General features: G+C 37.6%; 1 protein-coding gene across 2 annotated transcripts; it reads right to left on the reverse strand.

Moving 5' to 3' along the window:
- Positions 1 to 1,431: 1,431 nt before the first annotated feature.
- On the reverse strand, positions 1,432 to 15,879 carry LOC131781676 (leucine-rich repeat-containing protein 27). 2 transcript variants are annotated; one of them, XM_059098398.2, is made up of 13 exons: positions 15,731 to 15,879; positions 15,404 to 15,534; positions 14,451 to 14,509; positions 13,586 to 13,671; positions 12,745 to 12,814; positions 12,194 to 12,259; positions 7,237 to 7,489; positions 6,051 to 6,191; positions 5,401 to 5,492; positions 5,043 to 5,095; positions 4,206 to 4,276; positions 2,981 to 3,107; positions 1,432 to 1,808 (listed from the first exon to the last, which is right to left on the reverse strand). In XM_059098398.2, exons 1-13 carry the CDS (start codon positions 15,872 to 15,874, stop codon positions 1,680 to 1,682), a joined length of 1,422 nt encoding a protein of 473 aa, XP_058954381.2. In that variant the 5' UTR covers positions 15,875 to 15,879; the 3' UTR covers positions 1,432 to 1,679. The 2 variants fall into 2 exon arrangements, with proteins under 2 accessions (XP_058954381.2, XP_058954380.2); XM_059098397.2 differs by lacking the exons at positions 1,432 to 1,808; positions 2,981 to 3,107; positions 4,206 to 4,276; ... (2 more) ...; positions 6,051 to 6,191; positions 7,237 to 7,489 and adding an exon at positions 8,174 to 10,658.
- Positions 15,880 to 16,190: the final 311 nt, after the last annotated feature.

Below are 16,190 nucleotides of genomic sequence, written 5' to 3' on the forward strand. Positions count from 1 at the left end.
TTGTGTTTAGATGTCAGCTTCATTACTAATCGATTTGCGCAAAATCTAGATTTTTTTTATGAAAAACTGCTAAATCTGGTTGAAAGTTGCACTTAGTGAAACACACAATTTCCATATACACGATAAAAGCATTTACTTTGTGGCTAGTTAAGGTAAAATTTCCATTCAAAGCCTACTAATCAGGGTGAGGGTTACCCATAAAAAAGCTCGAACTGCGTGTAACGGTTTCATGCAAAGTCAAAAGTAAAAGGCGAAATTCTAAATTTTAGACACTGGATAACTGAAATGAGTACAGATATTCATGATAAGGGCAATTTTTATGTAAGTTTCCAAACTAATCCAGAATTACATTAAGAAACCTTGAAAAAACATACCGTAGATTTGTTTTCGTGTTTCATTCAAAACCCATGTATCGTAAAACTACTGCTCCATCGTCGTTCTTGAGAATGCCACGGCAAACCAAAAAGATGCATTTGACTCTAGCCGCACGGTTGGTCCAGCTTTCACAAACCACTGTTGATTGCTTAGAAGCACTCGATCCATGTGTCTGCTCGTCGTTGTTGTTTCTTTTTTATTCGGCGTAAGTTCCCTTGATTGTGACGCAAACAAACGGAGCTAGCACGTGCGTTAATTACTTACGCGTTTCAGCGCGTACGGGAAACCTAACTCAATTTTGTAAGCTTACGAAAGAATTCCGCATTCTCCAAATTTAACACTAGGGTTCTTCGGAACAGGATTTTTTTTTCTCCTTTACATATATGATCGCTGTTGTGATTTATTTTTCAGGAGTTGGTTTTGATGTGCGGTTTATTCATTTATAACGCGGTCCAGTCCGTGCTAAGCTTATCAGTAAAGGTTGCAGCAGATCCAAGCGGAAGGCAAACCAAGCTACTGAAAGCTGTTGATTATATAACTTTTTTCGTTTTAGTCACAAGGACATCCATGTTCTCTTCCCCGTGAAAACTTAGAGATAAGAAGGATATTACCACTTATCAAGGAGCAAAGTCAAATGATTATAGTTACAACTTGTTTTGCTATTTTGTCACAGTCTTCATACTTATTCTAGGGCTCTGTTCCTGGAAACCAGGCTAGGAACGCTTGGGCATGCTTGCTTTACCTCGGCTAAGGGCAAGTCATTCAATCTTTAGTTACAGTCAAGCCTTCGTTAACGGGCACCTTAAGTAAGGACTCTATGAAGAGACAGCGGCGATACAGCAATGAATATGCGCGGCTTTCCGAAACGGTGTGCTCAAGTTTCGGAGAACCTACGTTGTGAAATTGTCGCGGAGAGCTAACATCGAGTTATATTTCTCAAATCTGTGTTCTAAATTCATGCCAAGCTCTCAAACATCGAACATTTTCACAGTCAAATAGCGCGCGTCGTAACATCAGATCCAAAATAATCACCACGTGATGCAGCATAAATCAAACTCAGTAATGGTGATCTTTATCTCCTTATTCTTTGTACAGTGAATAACAGCACTGGTGAGGAAACTAAAAGTATTATGATTTTCAAAAGTATAAATATGACACATTCTGAAATAATTCCTTTCGTAACCAACGGCTATAAATCATAGAAAACGTTCATCATATATTAATCTTAAAACATAACTCAGACACCACTCTGTGTAAAATTCTCCACAATCTTATGTACATAACATTATCCGAGCAGTTCATCTTTATTTCGGAGCGTTTTTTGTCTTTTCTTTTGTGTTCCGGGTCATAGACGACACATCGTCTCCAGTAAAGGCCCTCAAACGATATTCCAACTGTTTTCTGTCTTTGACTTCACGCTGAAACTCACGAGCCTGTCATCAAACAAATAATGATGAAAATCTGACTTTTTTTTGTCTAAAAACATTAATGTAAATTCCTGTAGTTAGGGAGAATTGATTAACGCTTTAATCACTTAAAGTGATAAGCATCTAATTTCTCCCAACAGTATCACACATGGATCAAACATTAAGGTCATGAGAATAAAGGAGATGGTCGCAAACGCAAAAAGTTCTTGATTGTTAGACAAATTCTCCTTGTAAGTACCATAGGAAATATAAAGATCACAGCATGGAGAATTTGCATACTGATGTTAGGGTGTAAATGGTTAAGAGGTTATGAGGTTGGTAGAGTAAGCACCCTGATCACCAAACGGAGAGGGGCGCATCCAGTGAATTAGAGCAAGATATTTACATCAACTTCAATACAGGGTCTTGATATTAGCAGGCAAGTCAATAATTTAAAGAAAGCGACAAAACTTTTGAGTCTGTAAAACATATTTCGACAGAAACTTCTGTCGTCTTCAGTTAATTACTGTACAAAGCGTTGGAAGTTGAATTATATAGTTATTAGAATAATGCTAATTATGATGAATGGTGACAACAAGAAAAGAGGTAAAGCATGCAAGTGTGAGAATTAAAAGGATAGTTTTAGATTTACATGGTGTAATTGTTGATTCAAGGATGGTTGTTCTCTTTGAATATAAACTTCAATACAGTTCTAATTCTTACACTTTATTATTGCATTAAGCCCGGTGCAAAAATGAATTTCTCATTTGTGACAACTCCTATGTTCCTTGCATTTCGTTTGCTAACAACTGTGTACTTAGCTCAGTTCCGAGGAATACCTTGATTAATGTAATTTTCAATTGAGTGTCGAAAGTGAGCCGAAATTGCTTTGTTTTTGCTTTACTTCGTTATGTGATTGGCCCAGAAAACTCGCGCCACTTTCTCAACCAATCAGAAGCAAAACTAAAACCAATCTTGGCTACCCGCGTTTTCCCGCGGTTCAGGTTAGTTTCAAGTTTTTATTGGCTCTTTAGGGTATCTACCTTTCATCTGATTGGTCGAGATGATAATTTTGGTTTTACGACACTCAATCGAAAATTGCTCTAAAACAGAAACTTAATAATTCATTTGTCTTGTGCCTGTTTCGTTTCTTTTTTGATCGAAACTTCACTGGTCCCAAAAAATAAAGCTTCACTTACCATTTCTAGGTTCTTTCTTGCAGATTCAAGCTCTTCCTCTATCGATCCGTACGTTTTGCCTCGGTGCTCTTTTAACTTTTCCATGTGAACCTTAATTCTTTTCTCCAAATCACGGTCTTCAAGCGTCCTGTGTCATAAAAAGAAAACAAAAGTCACTAACGGCGAGTAAATTATAAAGTTACAAGACACATGGTGTAAGCCAAAGAAAAAGCTCTCTAGCTCTCAAAGTAAAGGAAAAGGAGCTCACGGCATCATATTTATTTAAAATACGAGAAAAGTTCATACTAGTCTTCAAATCAGAGTACAAATTTCAACTTAGCGCCAAGTATTTAAGGCCCGGTTCATACGTCGCACTTCTGCCGTGTCGAATTCAATTCAATTAAGTGCGGCAGAAATGCGACAGCTGATTCATACGTCGAATTTCTACCGAATTTAATTCTTTGAATTGATACTGCGGTGCAGGTCCGTCAGCGGAAAAATGTTACATTGGTTACGTAACTAGACGTAACTATCTAATATGGCGGACGAAGATACTAAACGGAGGCTCTTTATTTTTCAAAAAGTTTTTGAAGGAAGGCGAAGGAGGAGGCTGATACTGCAACAGTATATGCTGCATCGTCTTCAGGAAAAGCATAGACTAATAATTCAACTTTTGCTGTTGATTGTTCTCATTTTGTCTCATCAAAATGCAACACAAGTTTATCGATCCTGTCGGCGACGTGACAATCTCGCCATTGCGCTTTTCTGCCTCGTCTCTTTTTATTCGGCGGGGCCAAATTTTCATTGTCAGACAAAGAAAAAGAGCTTTCTTCTTCTGAATCTGAAGTCTCTTCCCTTCGTGACGCCATCTTTTTATAGCTAGCCTCAGTCTACGCATGCTCAGTACATTAACATAATGTATGAATTAAATTCGACACGGCAGAAATTCGACGTTTGAATCGGTGTCGCATTTCTGTCGGATAATGCGACAAGACTAGTCGAACGTGCGGCAGAAATGCGGCAGCCGATTCAGACGTCGAATTTCTGCCGAATTTAATTCGTTGAATTGAATTCGACACGGCAGAAATGCGACGTATGAACCGGGCCTAAGTTACGTCTCATCCACAATTTCAACTGTTGAAACTTCATAAAAGACAGGTTTAGGATCAAAGATTTTATTGCTTGTTCTCGTTTTCAAGTTCAACCCCAGATTTTAAGCTCCTATGTACAATTTTAAGTACACCACCTTCTGGCCGCTCCTTTGCCATCCTTTTCCTCCAATAGTTCCTTTAGTTTCTTCGCGTAGCCGTGAGGAGACTAGAAACAAAATTTAATGATATCTATTAATCTCATGCCCTTAGATCTTTTATTAAGAAGGGAGGTTAACATTTCCCTGTTGTTACAATCGTTTGCCTTTCATAAACTGTGTGGACACAAGTTATGAAGAGATCGAAGCTGTCCTTCAAGAGAAACTGTGTATAAAGACCGGGATGCGAACCTAGTTTCCATTGCTGCTGAATTTCGTAGCATGAGTCGACAGGGAGTATTGCTAATCCAATTTAAGGCCATCACAGGATTCTCCTTCTCGCCCCTCCCCTTCCCAGAATTTCATTATGTTTCCCTGAGTATTCAACAAGGCTATTTATACCCCCGAGGGAAGAGAGACACCGTAAGAATGAACTACTTTGCCTACAAACACGGCGCAATGACTGGGTCAGGACCCGATGCCAAACCTTTCAATCACGAGTCTATCACACTAACCACCGGGAACCTGAATCTCTCTTGAGAATATGAGCACATATACCGTCGAATCTACGTGACAGAACATCGCTCGCCTACCACAAGATCACAACCTCTTACAAGTCACGAAAGAAGCATAGCATTATACTTTGCATCTCTCAGCACGCCCCTGAATATCTGTCGTTTTAAAGACCAAGACATGGTTACGAAATCTCCTGACTATAGTTTAGTCCACACAGCAATTTATTGTCAGTTTAATGTCTACTGAATTCATGTTAACTTCCAACTTCTACTGATGGAAAACACCATTACAGGAGCGAAACGCTTCATAATACCACCCTACCTTTTCATCTTCCTTGGCAGATTTTTCGGTTCCATACGGTGCTTTTACTTCAACTATAATGAAACAAAACACAACCAGCGATAAAGAAGTTTTTGATTGAGTGCCGAAACAAGTCTAGATTTACATTACACTAAGTGATTGTTCCTAACAGAAGTACTCTGCACCATACGATTTCGCAGTTTGATGTTCTAACAACTAAGCTTCAATGAACTCGTACCTGAGTAACAACATCTCACGTAAAGTTCATATCATGGTTGAGAGCGTTCAGCATACTGCAAGCACCAGGTACATTTTTTTTTTTGGTGCGTCTAAGTAATTCAGAGACAAACGAATTGGTGGAAATTGTTGGGAGCCTTACCCGTTGAAGAGCCCTTTACGGCGGAAAGCCTCTGCTTTTGTTGACGAAGGAGTTTAGTCTTTTCCCGCCAGTCATCTAGGGCCTTTTTATCCCTACAGCAAAAAGGGAGAGAATTTTCAAACAAATTTAAGTTCAAAGAGATTTTTTTTATCATGATGCCTTTGCGTTCTGAAATCATTAGAAAACAATTTAAAAAAACTAACAAGAGTGACTTGAATTGTCAGACATGGTAACTGATACCAGGTTGGTATACTTTTTCAAACATAACTACAGCGAGTTGACCGAGGGGATCTCTGTAGGAACAACACCGACGCCACCGATTAAAAACGAAGTTCGAAATGAACCAATGAGAACCCCCAAAAACACACCAATAGCATTTAACCATCATACCACATAACAATAAAACAACCTGACATAACAATAAAACAACCTGAAATGCCAGCTGATGCCAGCTACATGCTATTGCACGACACCTATTGAAAAATGCTCTAGCCACATCCCTTTGAACATATTTTTTAACATGTTGAACATCCGGGCTGGGCAGGGGCCATAGTCGCAAACTGTTACTAAACTACAATGATGTTGTATCGATCAAACTATTAATAGGAAACATCTAATTCTGCTAATTATTTTCAATAGCACGAACTTACTTCCTTTTCTGCAAAATCAAGGCTTCTTTTTCATTCATCACAGCTAAAATCGCCATTTCTTGTTGCTCAGCCAACCGAGCTTCGTAATCTGGGAATGTTGGAGTCGCGTTGGCGTCGTACTGGAACCGAGCTGATCTGGAACTTAAATTTAGTAAAGCTATGTTAGCACCTCAATGACTTTGACAACTAAGACATTCTGGTTGAAGAAAACATATTGCGGGCCATATCAAATCTCTCTGTAGTTACACACTTACGAAAAGCAAGGCCAATTTATCGATAAAAACATATCGTAAAACTCCTTTTCCAAAATCTTTGTCAATAAAGGTGTCATTAAATGTAACAACCGATATACAAAATTTTGTCGTAAATCAAACCTTTAAGAAGTCTCAACTCCAAACAAAAAAAAACGCAACAAATCGAAAACAACATAGGGCTCAAAACTAAAGCTTAATTCCACCGTTGTTGTCAAGTACTAGGCTCTGAACATGATTGGCTGATTATAGATATTAGAGATCACATGCGTCGCGTTTAAATACAGTGAAGAGGGAGAGAAGGGAAAGGAGAGAGAAATTGAAGCTTGACTGGGAAAACGTACATTCACGAAACTCAAGGAAATTTCCACAGATGTGGAATGTATTCACTGTTATTCCTGTTACAAGACAGAGTCAAGCTTGACTCTGTCATATAATAGGAATAACAGTGATGGCAAAGCAAGCCCAAAACGGCAAAACACAAAACACCTAGACACCAGAAAGCACAACGGACACACAAGGATTGAGTAAGTTCCATTAATCTTGCGTGTAAAATGTTCATATTTCGGAATATTTAGCGTTGTCAGTCGACCATATTTCATTCCCCGTACTATTTCTTGGAGCGCGTTCAAATTCTCAACGGTTCCTTCACAAGCGACCCAAGCTCCAGCTGTGAGATGAGTGGTCGTAAATATTCTCATATAAACTCTTATATTTCTGTCATGACTGTTATTGTGCAAGATGATTTTCTCACACCTGGAGCTTGGGCCGCCTGTGGTTCCTTGCGTAACTTAACACCGCGTCACACACCGCGAGACGCTTTCATGAATTAATCGTTTGCTTTTTCTCGAGACGTGAGCTTGGGACGCCTCTGGTGGTAGGTGCGCAGTTGCTTACTGACGTTGAAGAGTTTTCATTTACAGGTCAGGCCATACCTCTCCGATTTAGGGCTGCTTTTCTTTAGCCTAGATGCATTTTTACCGGACCCTGTCAGTTCCCTGCTTCGGATATCCACTGTCTGTCCGCTGCTTGATTGCAGTTCCATCCTTTGCCTGTCATATTCTCGCCGTAAAACGTCTGACCGCGACGGAGGGGGATGGAATGTTACCGGCGTGTTTATAAGTCCTGGAAGCTGCTTCGAATCTGTTTTACTTCTTCTCCGGCGGGTTGATGAGGCATTCTTCTTACCTAGATTAAAATTGACCGGAAAGAATCGACATCAAAACTTACTGTAGGGTACAGGTTTGGCCGAGACGGAAATGCTAGGATGAGGTTTGTCCAACACGACTCGACCTCGCGCGAATGTTTACACCGGAAAGTGCGAGTAATTAGGGAACAGTCAATATTAACCGACTGAGAGCGGGTGGTGGAGGACATTTGTGGAAATTACAGAGGATTACATAAATCGTCGTCAACTGAGTATCCAGTAAGGACCATAGAAAATCGATTGCCATTTAACTGCCAATGACGGGGGAGGGGAGGGGAGGGGGACAACCAAAATCTTCCAGTCCCCGGGCGATAAATAATGGTCCCTTGTTTAGACAGGCACGCTAAAGACAGAGAGAGCTTACTGGCGCGTGTCTGCTCTCCCTGTCTGCGTGTTATTCGCGATCTCGCCCCTCCTCCCCAAAAACAAAGTGCGCATGGTCTAAACAAAGAGAGGTTATAGAAAGATCGTGTTCTGGACACTAAACAGAAGGCGTATAAACTTGTCAAGTAACAACCAAATACATTCCCTAAGAGAGGTGTGTTTCTAAAGAAACTATGGTGCTGTGTCTTTCGGAGTATAACAAGATCGTTAGCACTTTTCTCTCGAAACGTCGGTTTTTGAAACTCTTTACAGTGGCCAATATACATCATCAACTCAGCCGATAAAATCAACTCTTCTTTTAAATTCCCTGTCGTGTACAATGACTTCACATTCAGAAATGCACGTTTAGCTGAACAAAAACAGACACTGTGCCAATCAAGCACACCGTGATATAATTATGAAGTTCACTAAAGTTAGAATTATTCTCTATCAAAATACTACTACATATACATCTAGCGATAACAGCTTTTATCAATAAAGGGCAAAATTACTGAGCGCTGATTGGTTGAGAGAGAGGGCATTTTTTCTTAATCGAGGGCATTTTTAGTAATCAAGAGAGGGCATGATTACCTGTTAATGATTGGCTAATCCGTTGCATTGCTAATCCGTTGCTTCCCAGATAAAAATAGACTGCGCGCGTGATTTTCCTTCGTATAAATTTTGCCCTTTATTGATAAACAAGTAATCCCATGAGACCTCGTACTATTAAGGATTAATTGCACTTGAGTTTTCAAAATTTTGGAAAATTTTGAAAACTCTCGTGCAATTAATCCTTAATAGTACTTGGCCTCATGTGATTACCTATACTAATTACACGCTTTTTTCAAAGACTAATGACTATACATTTTGATATAAAGGTATACTTTGAGTTTATCATTATAAAAATATGTATGTATTACTGATTTAAGGTATGTAAAGCTGTGGGCGCTATGCATGATAACTGAAACAATTATTAGAGAAATGTAGCTCTTCCTTAATTTTCAACTTTTGTCATGTTTAGTACTAATTGTTATGCATCATTTTATTATGCTCCAGAGATACTATTAATCTATCACTGGAAACAAAGCTATAAGGTTATCATTTGAGACATTTATGGTTAAAATAAAAGTCCCTAAGTATCTAGAGGACGTGAAAATACCTTTTTTTATTAATTTCGATACCTTATTTTCCTCTGGTCGCTATTGAATTTTACGACTTGTTGTCGAGAAAATAAAACAAAAAAATCCCTTTTCGTGGGGCAAAAATCCTACCCAGAGGAGTTATTGAGTATCCTAAAAGCATTGTAGATATTTTAAATGATTACTAATCTCAATTCATATCTATTTAACGTTTCACATAATTTTCATCTTCTCTAAGGATGCTGTTAATCTATTATAGGAAACAAAGCTCTAAAAAAGTTAACATCTGAGAGACATTCATGATCAAGACAAAAAAATCCTAAATGACTAGAGAGCGTGAAAATACCTTTCTTGTTAATGTTAATACCTTGTTTTACTCGACTCGCTACCGAATTTTCCGACTTGTTGTCGGAAAAAAATCCCTTTTTAGGAGCGCAAATAAAAGTTAGAGAGTAATATTAGTATCCAAAAGCATAGTAGATATTTTAAACAATTGCTAGTCTCAAGATACATGTCAAATAAAATTAAAAAGGGCTAGGAACGTTGATTTTCTCCTCCTACGAGCTGAAGTTGTTCCGAGTCTAGTTGCACTGTATCCTTTCCTATAAACTTTTCGGTCCTGGGTAGATCATTTCCAGAACTCTGCCTCAGTTGGGGTCACTGTTTTCATTTCTTTGATCATCAACAATAGTTCTCAACTTCTTCTGCGTGATAGGCGACATACGGCCATCAGTAGTCAATTTAAACTTGCATAGAACATTATCGGCAGCCACCTTCCTCAGATACGGGCTTGTTCTGCTCATCATCGGTCTCCACCGGCCTCCATAATTACCCGTGAAATAGTGTACCGTGAGCAATCCCTGGTGGTCTGCTAATGATGTTACTTTGCCCAGACAAGGCTGTCCCTTAATGTATAGCTTTTCTGGCACTCTGACAGCAACCATGTCCCCTTCGAATACAGACAATGGCTTTGACCCTTTGCTATATAATCCATGAGCACCTGAATATTCGGGATGTTTAGGTTTTTTAGTTTCTTTAGAAGCTTTTTCATCTACAGTTAGTTGATTTTTCTGGAGCTCCAAAGAGGCAGTTTCTTTCACATTGCTTGAGTCTTGATGCGAAGTCGACACATCTGCATCGCTGTGACTAACAGAGCTCCCCACTACAGGCAACCTTTTCTGAGGGTTTTCAGGCTTCGGCAATCTTTTCGTTTTAACTTTCTCGCGTTTCTCTCTTCTTTCATTGCCATGGCTATCCACAATGTATAAATTTTTGTCCAATTCTAAACTACTGTTCGAATTCTCCAAGTAGTTATCTGATTTTTCACCCTTTCGCCGTTTTCCCTCCAATGGTTTCAACTGAACTTTCCCGTCCTTCTTCTCTGGACCATAAAAAGAAACATCTTTCCTCGGTGATCTTGCTTCGGGCTTCACCGTCCTCACTGGGGACTTTTGCTCAAAAATTCGCGTTGGTTTTTCCTGTTCAAATTTCCGAGCTTTTTGTCCTCTAAGCAAGTTTTCTTCCGACTCGTCAACCGAGCGGTTTTTCGGTCTCGCTGCTGCCGCTTGGATGATCGGCGGAAGCTTGAAAGTTCTATCCGCTTTTATGTTTCTCTCGTTTTCAACTTGATCCACGTACTCTCTTTCCCCTGAAACGCAGATTTAAAAGTGGATATCAGTAACTTCTCAGACATTCTGCTCAAAATCTAGCACGATATTTTTGGAAAAAAGGTTAACATTCCAATTTCGCTTCTTTTTGGATCCATCACATGACATTTTGCCCAAGCCAAACGTATTAAAACAGAAGTTATTTTGATCGAGGAACACAGTAAATCTATCCATAAATGGAGTGATATCCACTTTTAAATTTGCATGTCTCACCCCTCAACTAAGACAACTTACATGGAAGACAGCAAGTAACTACATTAGTACGCTCTCGTTTTCCATTAGTTGTTGAAAGTGATCTGGGATTACAATTAATGTCCTTTGTCGTTGATTGGTCCAGAAAACTCGCACCACTCTCTCAACCAATCAGATGCAAAACTAAAACCAATCGCATCTTGGTCACTAGCGTCTTCCCGCGCTTTTTTACGCAGTTTACTCGATTTTACTCTGCCCTCTCATTATCTACTTGTGATAATTTTCCCTTGATCTGACTGTCTGTTCCAATAACTTTGGATTCGGTTTTACGACACTCAAATTAAAAGCGCTTTATTTCCCTTACCTCTGATTAGGGGATTGGATTATTTTGGCTTTGGTTTTAAGACAATTAATTGAAATGCACTCTAAATGGCGATTTTTACTTAAATAGTCTACTTGTTCTCAGTGTCTGGAGGAATATTACAAACACGACAAATTAAGGATTATTTTAATCTTTTATGAGTGACAAATATCTTTACCAATGTTTTCTTTAAGATATTTTTATTATTCTCATCATTAACAATATTTCTGGCTTCAGATTACAGTCATTATATTTCAATACATTTCCATTAATCGTTATAATCACATGTACATGTATATCATTATCAGAATTGTACTGTAATTAAATCATCCCTTTTCTCAATGTCGTAAAAGAAAACCACAATTTAAAGGAACCACCATCATTTTGAAACTTTTTTACCAAAATAACATGCAGATTATCATTTGACTAGTGTAGCCTCACTGCCTAATCCTAAAGAAAGCCGAAGTGAAAGCTGACTTGAGCCAGTCCTAAAAAAGGCATGCAGCCCCGCACTTGTACGGCTCTGTTGCATTTCTAGAGAACAATGAATTCTAATGGAGCACTTAAACTTAAAATAAAACTAGGTGAACTTTTTGATGAATTGTGAGTTTCTTACTTTGACTTGCAGAAATATAGCAGTTGTCAAAACACACCTTTACAATGTATTATAATTGTGCCTTATTTAGGCACATATGTTATTTCCAAATTTAAAGACTTAGTTGTAATTTGATAAATACTTAATGACTGAGTTTGGTCAGGCAGCATGGGAAAATATTTGGCTGAATGTTTAGAGCATGGTCTTAATTCTTACATCTATTCAGGCTCTATGGTTAAGGAGTTTGTAATATTTAAATTTTCTTGTAGTTTTTTCAAGAAAAATTTGTCCTTATCCTGAAGTTCAAGATGTTTCAGAATTGTAATCATAAAACAGTATCAGAATGTAAACAAAGTATCCTAACTTACTTGTGATTTCACCATCTCGTGTTGTAGCAAATAGCAACTCCTCACTTGAAGAGGATTCTGGGTGCTCTGACAGACAAATGCAAAACAAAAAAATTATAATAAATAAATGTAACAACATTTGGTTCATGACTTAAGAAATAATATCTTGTGCCTTGAAAGTCATCACTCACTCAGTCCCTCATAAAACACAATTATTCATGTATGTAATAATCATGGCAACTTCCAGATAGTTCATAACACAATCACCCATTTCCAAAGTTTTTGAAGATAATTTAAACCATAAGTACACAGTAGAGAAAATAACCTGTGAATTCTTGGAATTTCCACCAAAATTAGAGATATCTCTTTAACATAAACAATTCCCAACCCAATAAGAATCATGCTGATCTAGGTAAAAACTGCTCAAAATGCAGAGTAAAAAGAAGGAAGTTAGTTAAACTTCTTGGTTACTCCTTGAAATGGAAAAGGATTAAAATTGATTTAAAAATATATGTACTTGTGTACAGGATTTTTACAATTTCAGCCATTTTTCACTGAGAGCTTGTAGTTACCTTCTACAAGGACTGCACCTTTTTCTTGCAGTTGTAACATGTACTGTTCTCTGAGAAACTTGAGTACTTCCTACAGGAAAATATAATTTATTTATTAAACAATTACATTGACAACATAATATTTTAAGTATGACGTAAGCTGTTTTAAACACTAAGAAATATAAATCAGTGAGAACAATTTTTATACATCAACTTTTATCATTCTGCAGTGTTCACCTTTTCAGGTGGCAACCTGTAAAATTTAACACCTGTAGCACCTCTCATTGTGGCCTGAAATCCCTTAGAATTCTTGAAAACTCACCTGGTAAAAGGATTGCTCCTCTGGTTTGAAAATTTTGTTTATATGCTATACTTAAAAAACACTCCTACAATTTTTTGCCTTACAGTACAAGGACACAAAAAAAAGATTATGTGTATGCCAATATAGTTATGGTGAACATTTCTGCAAATTTAAAGGATAACAAATAGTATTTTTTGTATTCTTTTTCACTTGCCTTTGTGATAACTCAGGATACAACTCTCTGAATTATTTTGATTTCTTTTTTAATCATTTTATTTCTCTCCAACCAGATTATACATCTACATTGTACCTGTCACTGCTCTTTCTCTTATTCAACAAAGTAAGCACTAACTACTGTGGTACCAAGTGCACCTATTTAGAGTTGCCTTCCTGTAACTTTCATCTAAAAATTTAATTTAACACTGTCTTTCAGGCTTGGGTTGTTCAAAGGGCAAACAACAACATCTACTGGATAAATCTCTCTCCAGAAGATACCACAGTATTTTTTGTACATATTTATCCACAGGATAGCAACTAACCCATTTCCCTGAAACAAATTACCTGAGTTCCTTTTTCCACAATAAATGCTGGAGGAAATTCAAGTGGATTGCTAGAAATGTTGAGTCCTGATAAACTCTTTACTAAGCCTAAAAACAGCAAAAATTAAGAAGGTTCTTAATTTTGTTGAAAAGAAGGTATAAATAACGGGCGCTAACCATCATTATGCACATTCTCTTAACTGTTCTCTTTCTTCAGAAACTTTTGCCATTCTCTCAACCAATCAGATGCATAACTGAAACCAATCCCACACTTGAGGCAGTTTGGTCAGGTGTACTCTGAGCTCTCATTGGCCCTTTAACCCTTTAACCCCCATGAGTGATCAAGACAGAATTTCTCCTTACAATATCAATACAATATCAACTAGATAAGTGATGACAATAAAGGAAACTATCAATTTGGGGATGATTAGTTGATCCAATACTAAATTCTCTGAACTAACATTATATAATAATTGTATGGTTGACAGTAAGGGGAATTACAAATTTGATCTGGGAGTTAAAGGGTTAAGGTATTGTCATTTCCTCTAATTGGTCATTGTGTTTACATTGGTTTTGGTTTTATGACACTCCATCAAAAACCTCTCTATCACAGTTTTACCTTTATCTTACACATCTGAGAAAGTATATTTAACCCTTTAACTCCCAGGAGTGCATGACCAAGACATAATTTTCCTTACAATATCAAGCAGACAAGTAATGAGAGTGAAGAAAATTCTTAATTAGGGGATTATTAGTTTATCCAATACCAAATTCTCCAAACCAACATCACAAGAACTATATAGCAGACTATAATGAGAATTACAAATGAGATCTTGGGAGATAAAGGGTTTAAGGCACAACAGATTGTATACATGTTTTGTTCTTACCTAGCTCTAGTGGTAGTGATTCTATGGTGTTTCCTTCCAATAGTAAATTTCTCAAATTTCTGTTGAGGAAAAATAACAAGACTGAACACAATTCAATTTATAAGTGAGATCAATAAGCTTGTGTAACATATCAGTTAGTTATAAATTGATGGTCCATCAGTCGGTAAAAACTAATGTCATTTTTGAAGACAGTTGTCTTGCTGTTATGCATGTAATAATAAAGAAACTCACAGAATGACTTTTTCTATTACTTTACAATCATCTCCACCACCAGAGAGACTGTCACATCATAGCAAGCTCACCACCAAGGCAATCTCACCACCACCAAGTTGACAACAGTAAACCTGCCACCAAGGTTGCTAGCTAATTTTGGTATAAATTCAGAGTTTTAGGCAACTCTTAAGTTTGATCTTGAGTTTTGCAAGCAATGCCATAAGAATGTCATGGGCAATACTGCTAAGCTGTGCTGGATAGTTGTAATTTTCTCAAAGACTACAAAATTTTAAATAGTTGTAAATTTTTCAAAGACTACAAATTGCACTCACCCCACAAACTCGTGCAATTTTGATGTCTTTGAAAAATTTACTTGAATGTGCTTATTACCATCAAATTGCACACGAAATTATGTTATTACCTAAACTAATAGCCCAGACGAATATTTTGCGAGCTTGTGCATACCTTAAAATCGCTTTGTCGGAAATGTTGTTTAAGAGTAAAAAAACCTAGCGATCCACAAGCTCGGAATAATCGTCTAAAACATGAAATTATAATAAAGATAAGTTTTGGAATGGCCTGACATTTCTAAACAAACATACGATAGGTTTGAAAGATCGTTTCCTGGGAAAATTCTATGAAAATTCAATTTCTTAATAATCTCTATTAAGATCTTGCCCGGCTGTTGGGCATTTAGGCATAAAAACAATGAGTAACTATAATCAAACTCTCTATCAAACCTGTGTTTTCCAATTATGGGAGGAATATCCGTTATCCGGTTGTTCCTCAAATCGAGCCATCTCAAGTATGGCAGGCAATCAAACAACTCTTCTGGCAAGGAGCTGATTGCATTTCCCTCTAAATACAAGAACTGGAGAGAGTGGAGAAAAGAAATCTCTTATTAACAATTCATATCACCAACACAAACAAACGCTATCATTTGATTCGATACCATTCAAAGGTGTTAGCGAATCAACTCGAAAAGGTCAATACAAACTGTTCAAGAAACTGTGAAAACCGATATCAAGACGCGCGAAAAAGTTAGTCTAAAACGATATCAAAAATACCTCTAATTGATGTAGATTAAGTACTTCTGCAGGAAATTGTGTTAATCTTTTATTGCTGAGGTCAATAGTGGTACTCCCTAAGGCAGAAGCAGTATTAATCAGCTGTTCAACAGCTTCGTCAACTCCTCCATCCCCAACCGCCATCTTTTTCTGCTAATTTACTGTCCGTTTACGTTACCATAGTGACGTTTATTTGTCAAATCTTGCCTCGTTTTCGCGAATAGAACCCAGCCTCCACGCCTTACGCTTTAGTGCCCCAAGAAATGAGATCGACCGTTGAAAGCAATTGATTATGAATTCGATTATCTTTTATATAATAGGCTCAGTTATGCTCGCATTCTGATTGGTTCTCACTTATAATCTATTGGAGGACAGACGTATAGATGACGTCATCATTAAAACTTTTTTAATTCTTTAGTATATAAAACATTATTAGTTGCCGTGCGTCTGTTCAGTAATA

The sequence above is a fragment of the Pocillopora verrucosa genome, chromosome 1, assembly GCF_036669915.1.
Source record: "Pocillopora verrucosa isolate sample1 chromosome 1, ASM3666991v2, whole genome shotgun sequence".
NCBI lineage: Eukaryota > Metazoa > Cnidaria > Anthozoa > Scleractinia > Pocilloporidae > Pocillopora > Pocillopora verrucosa.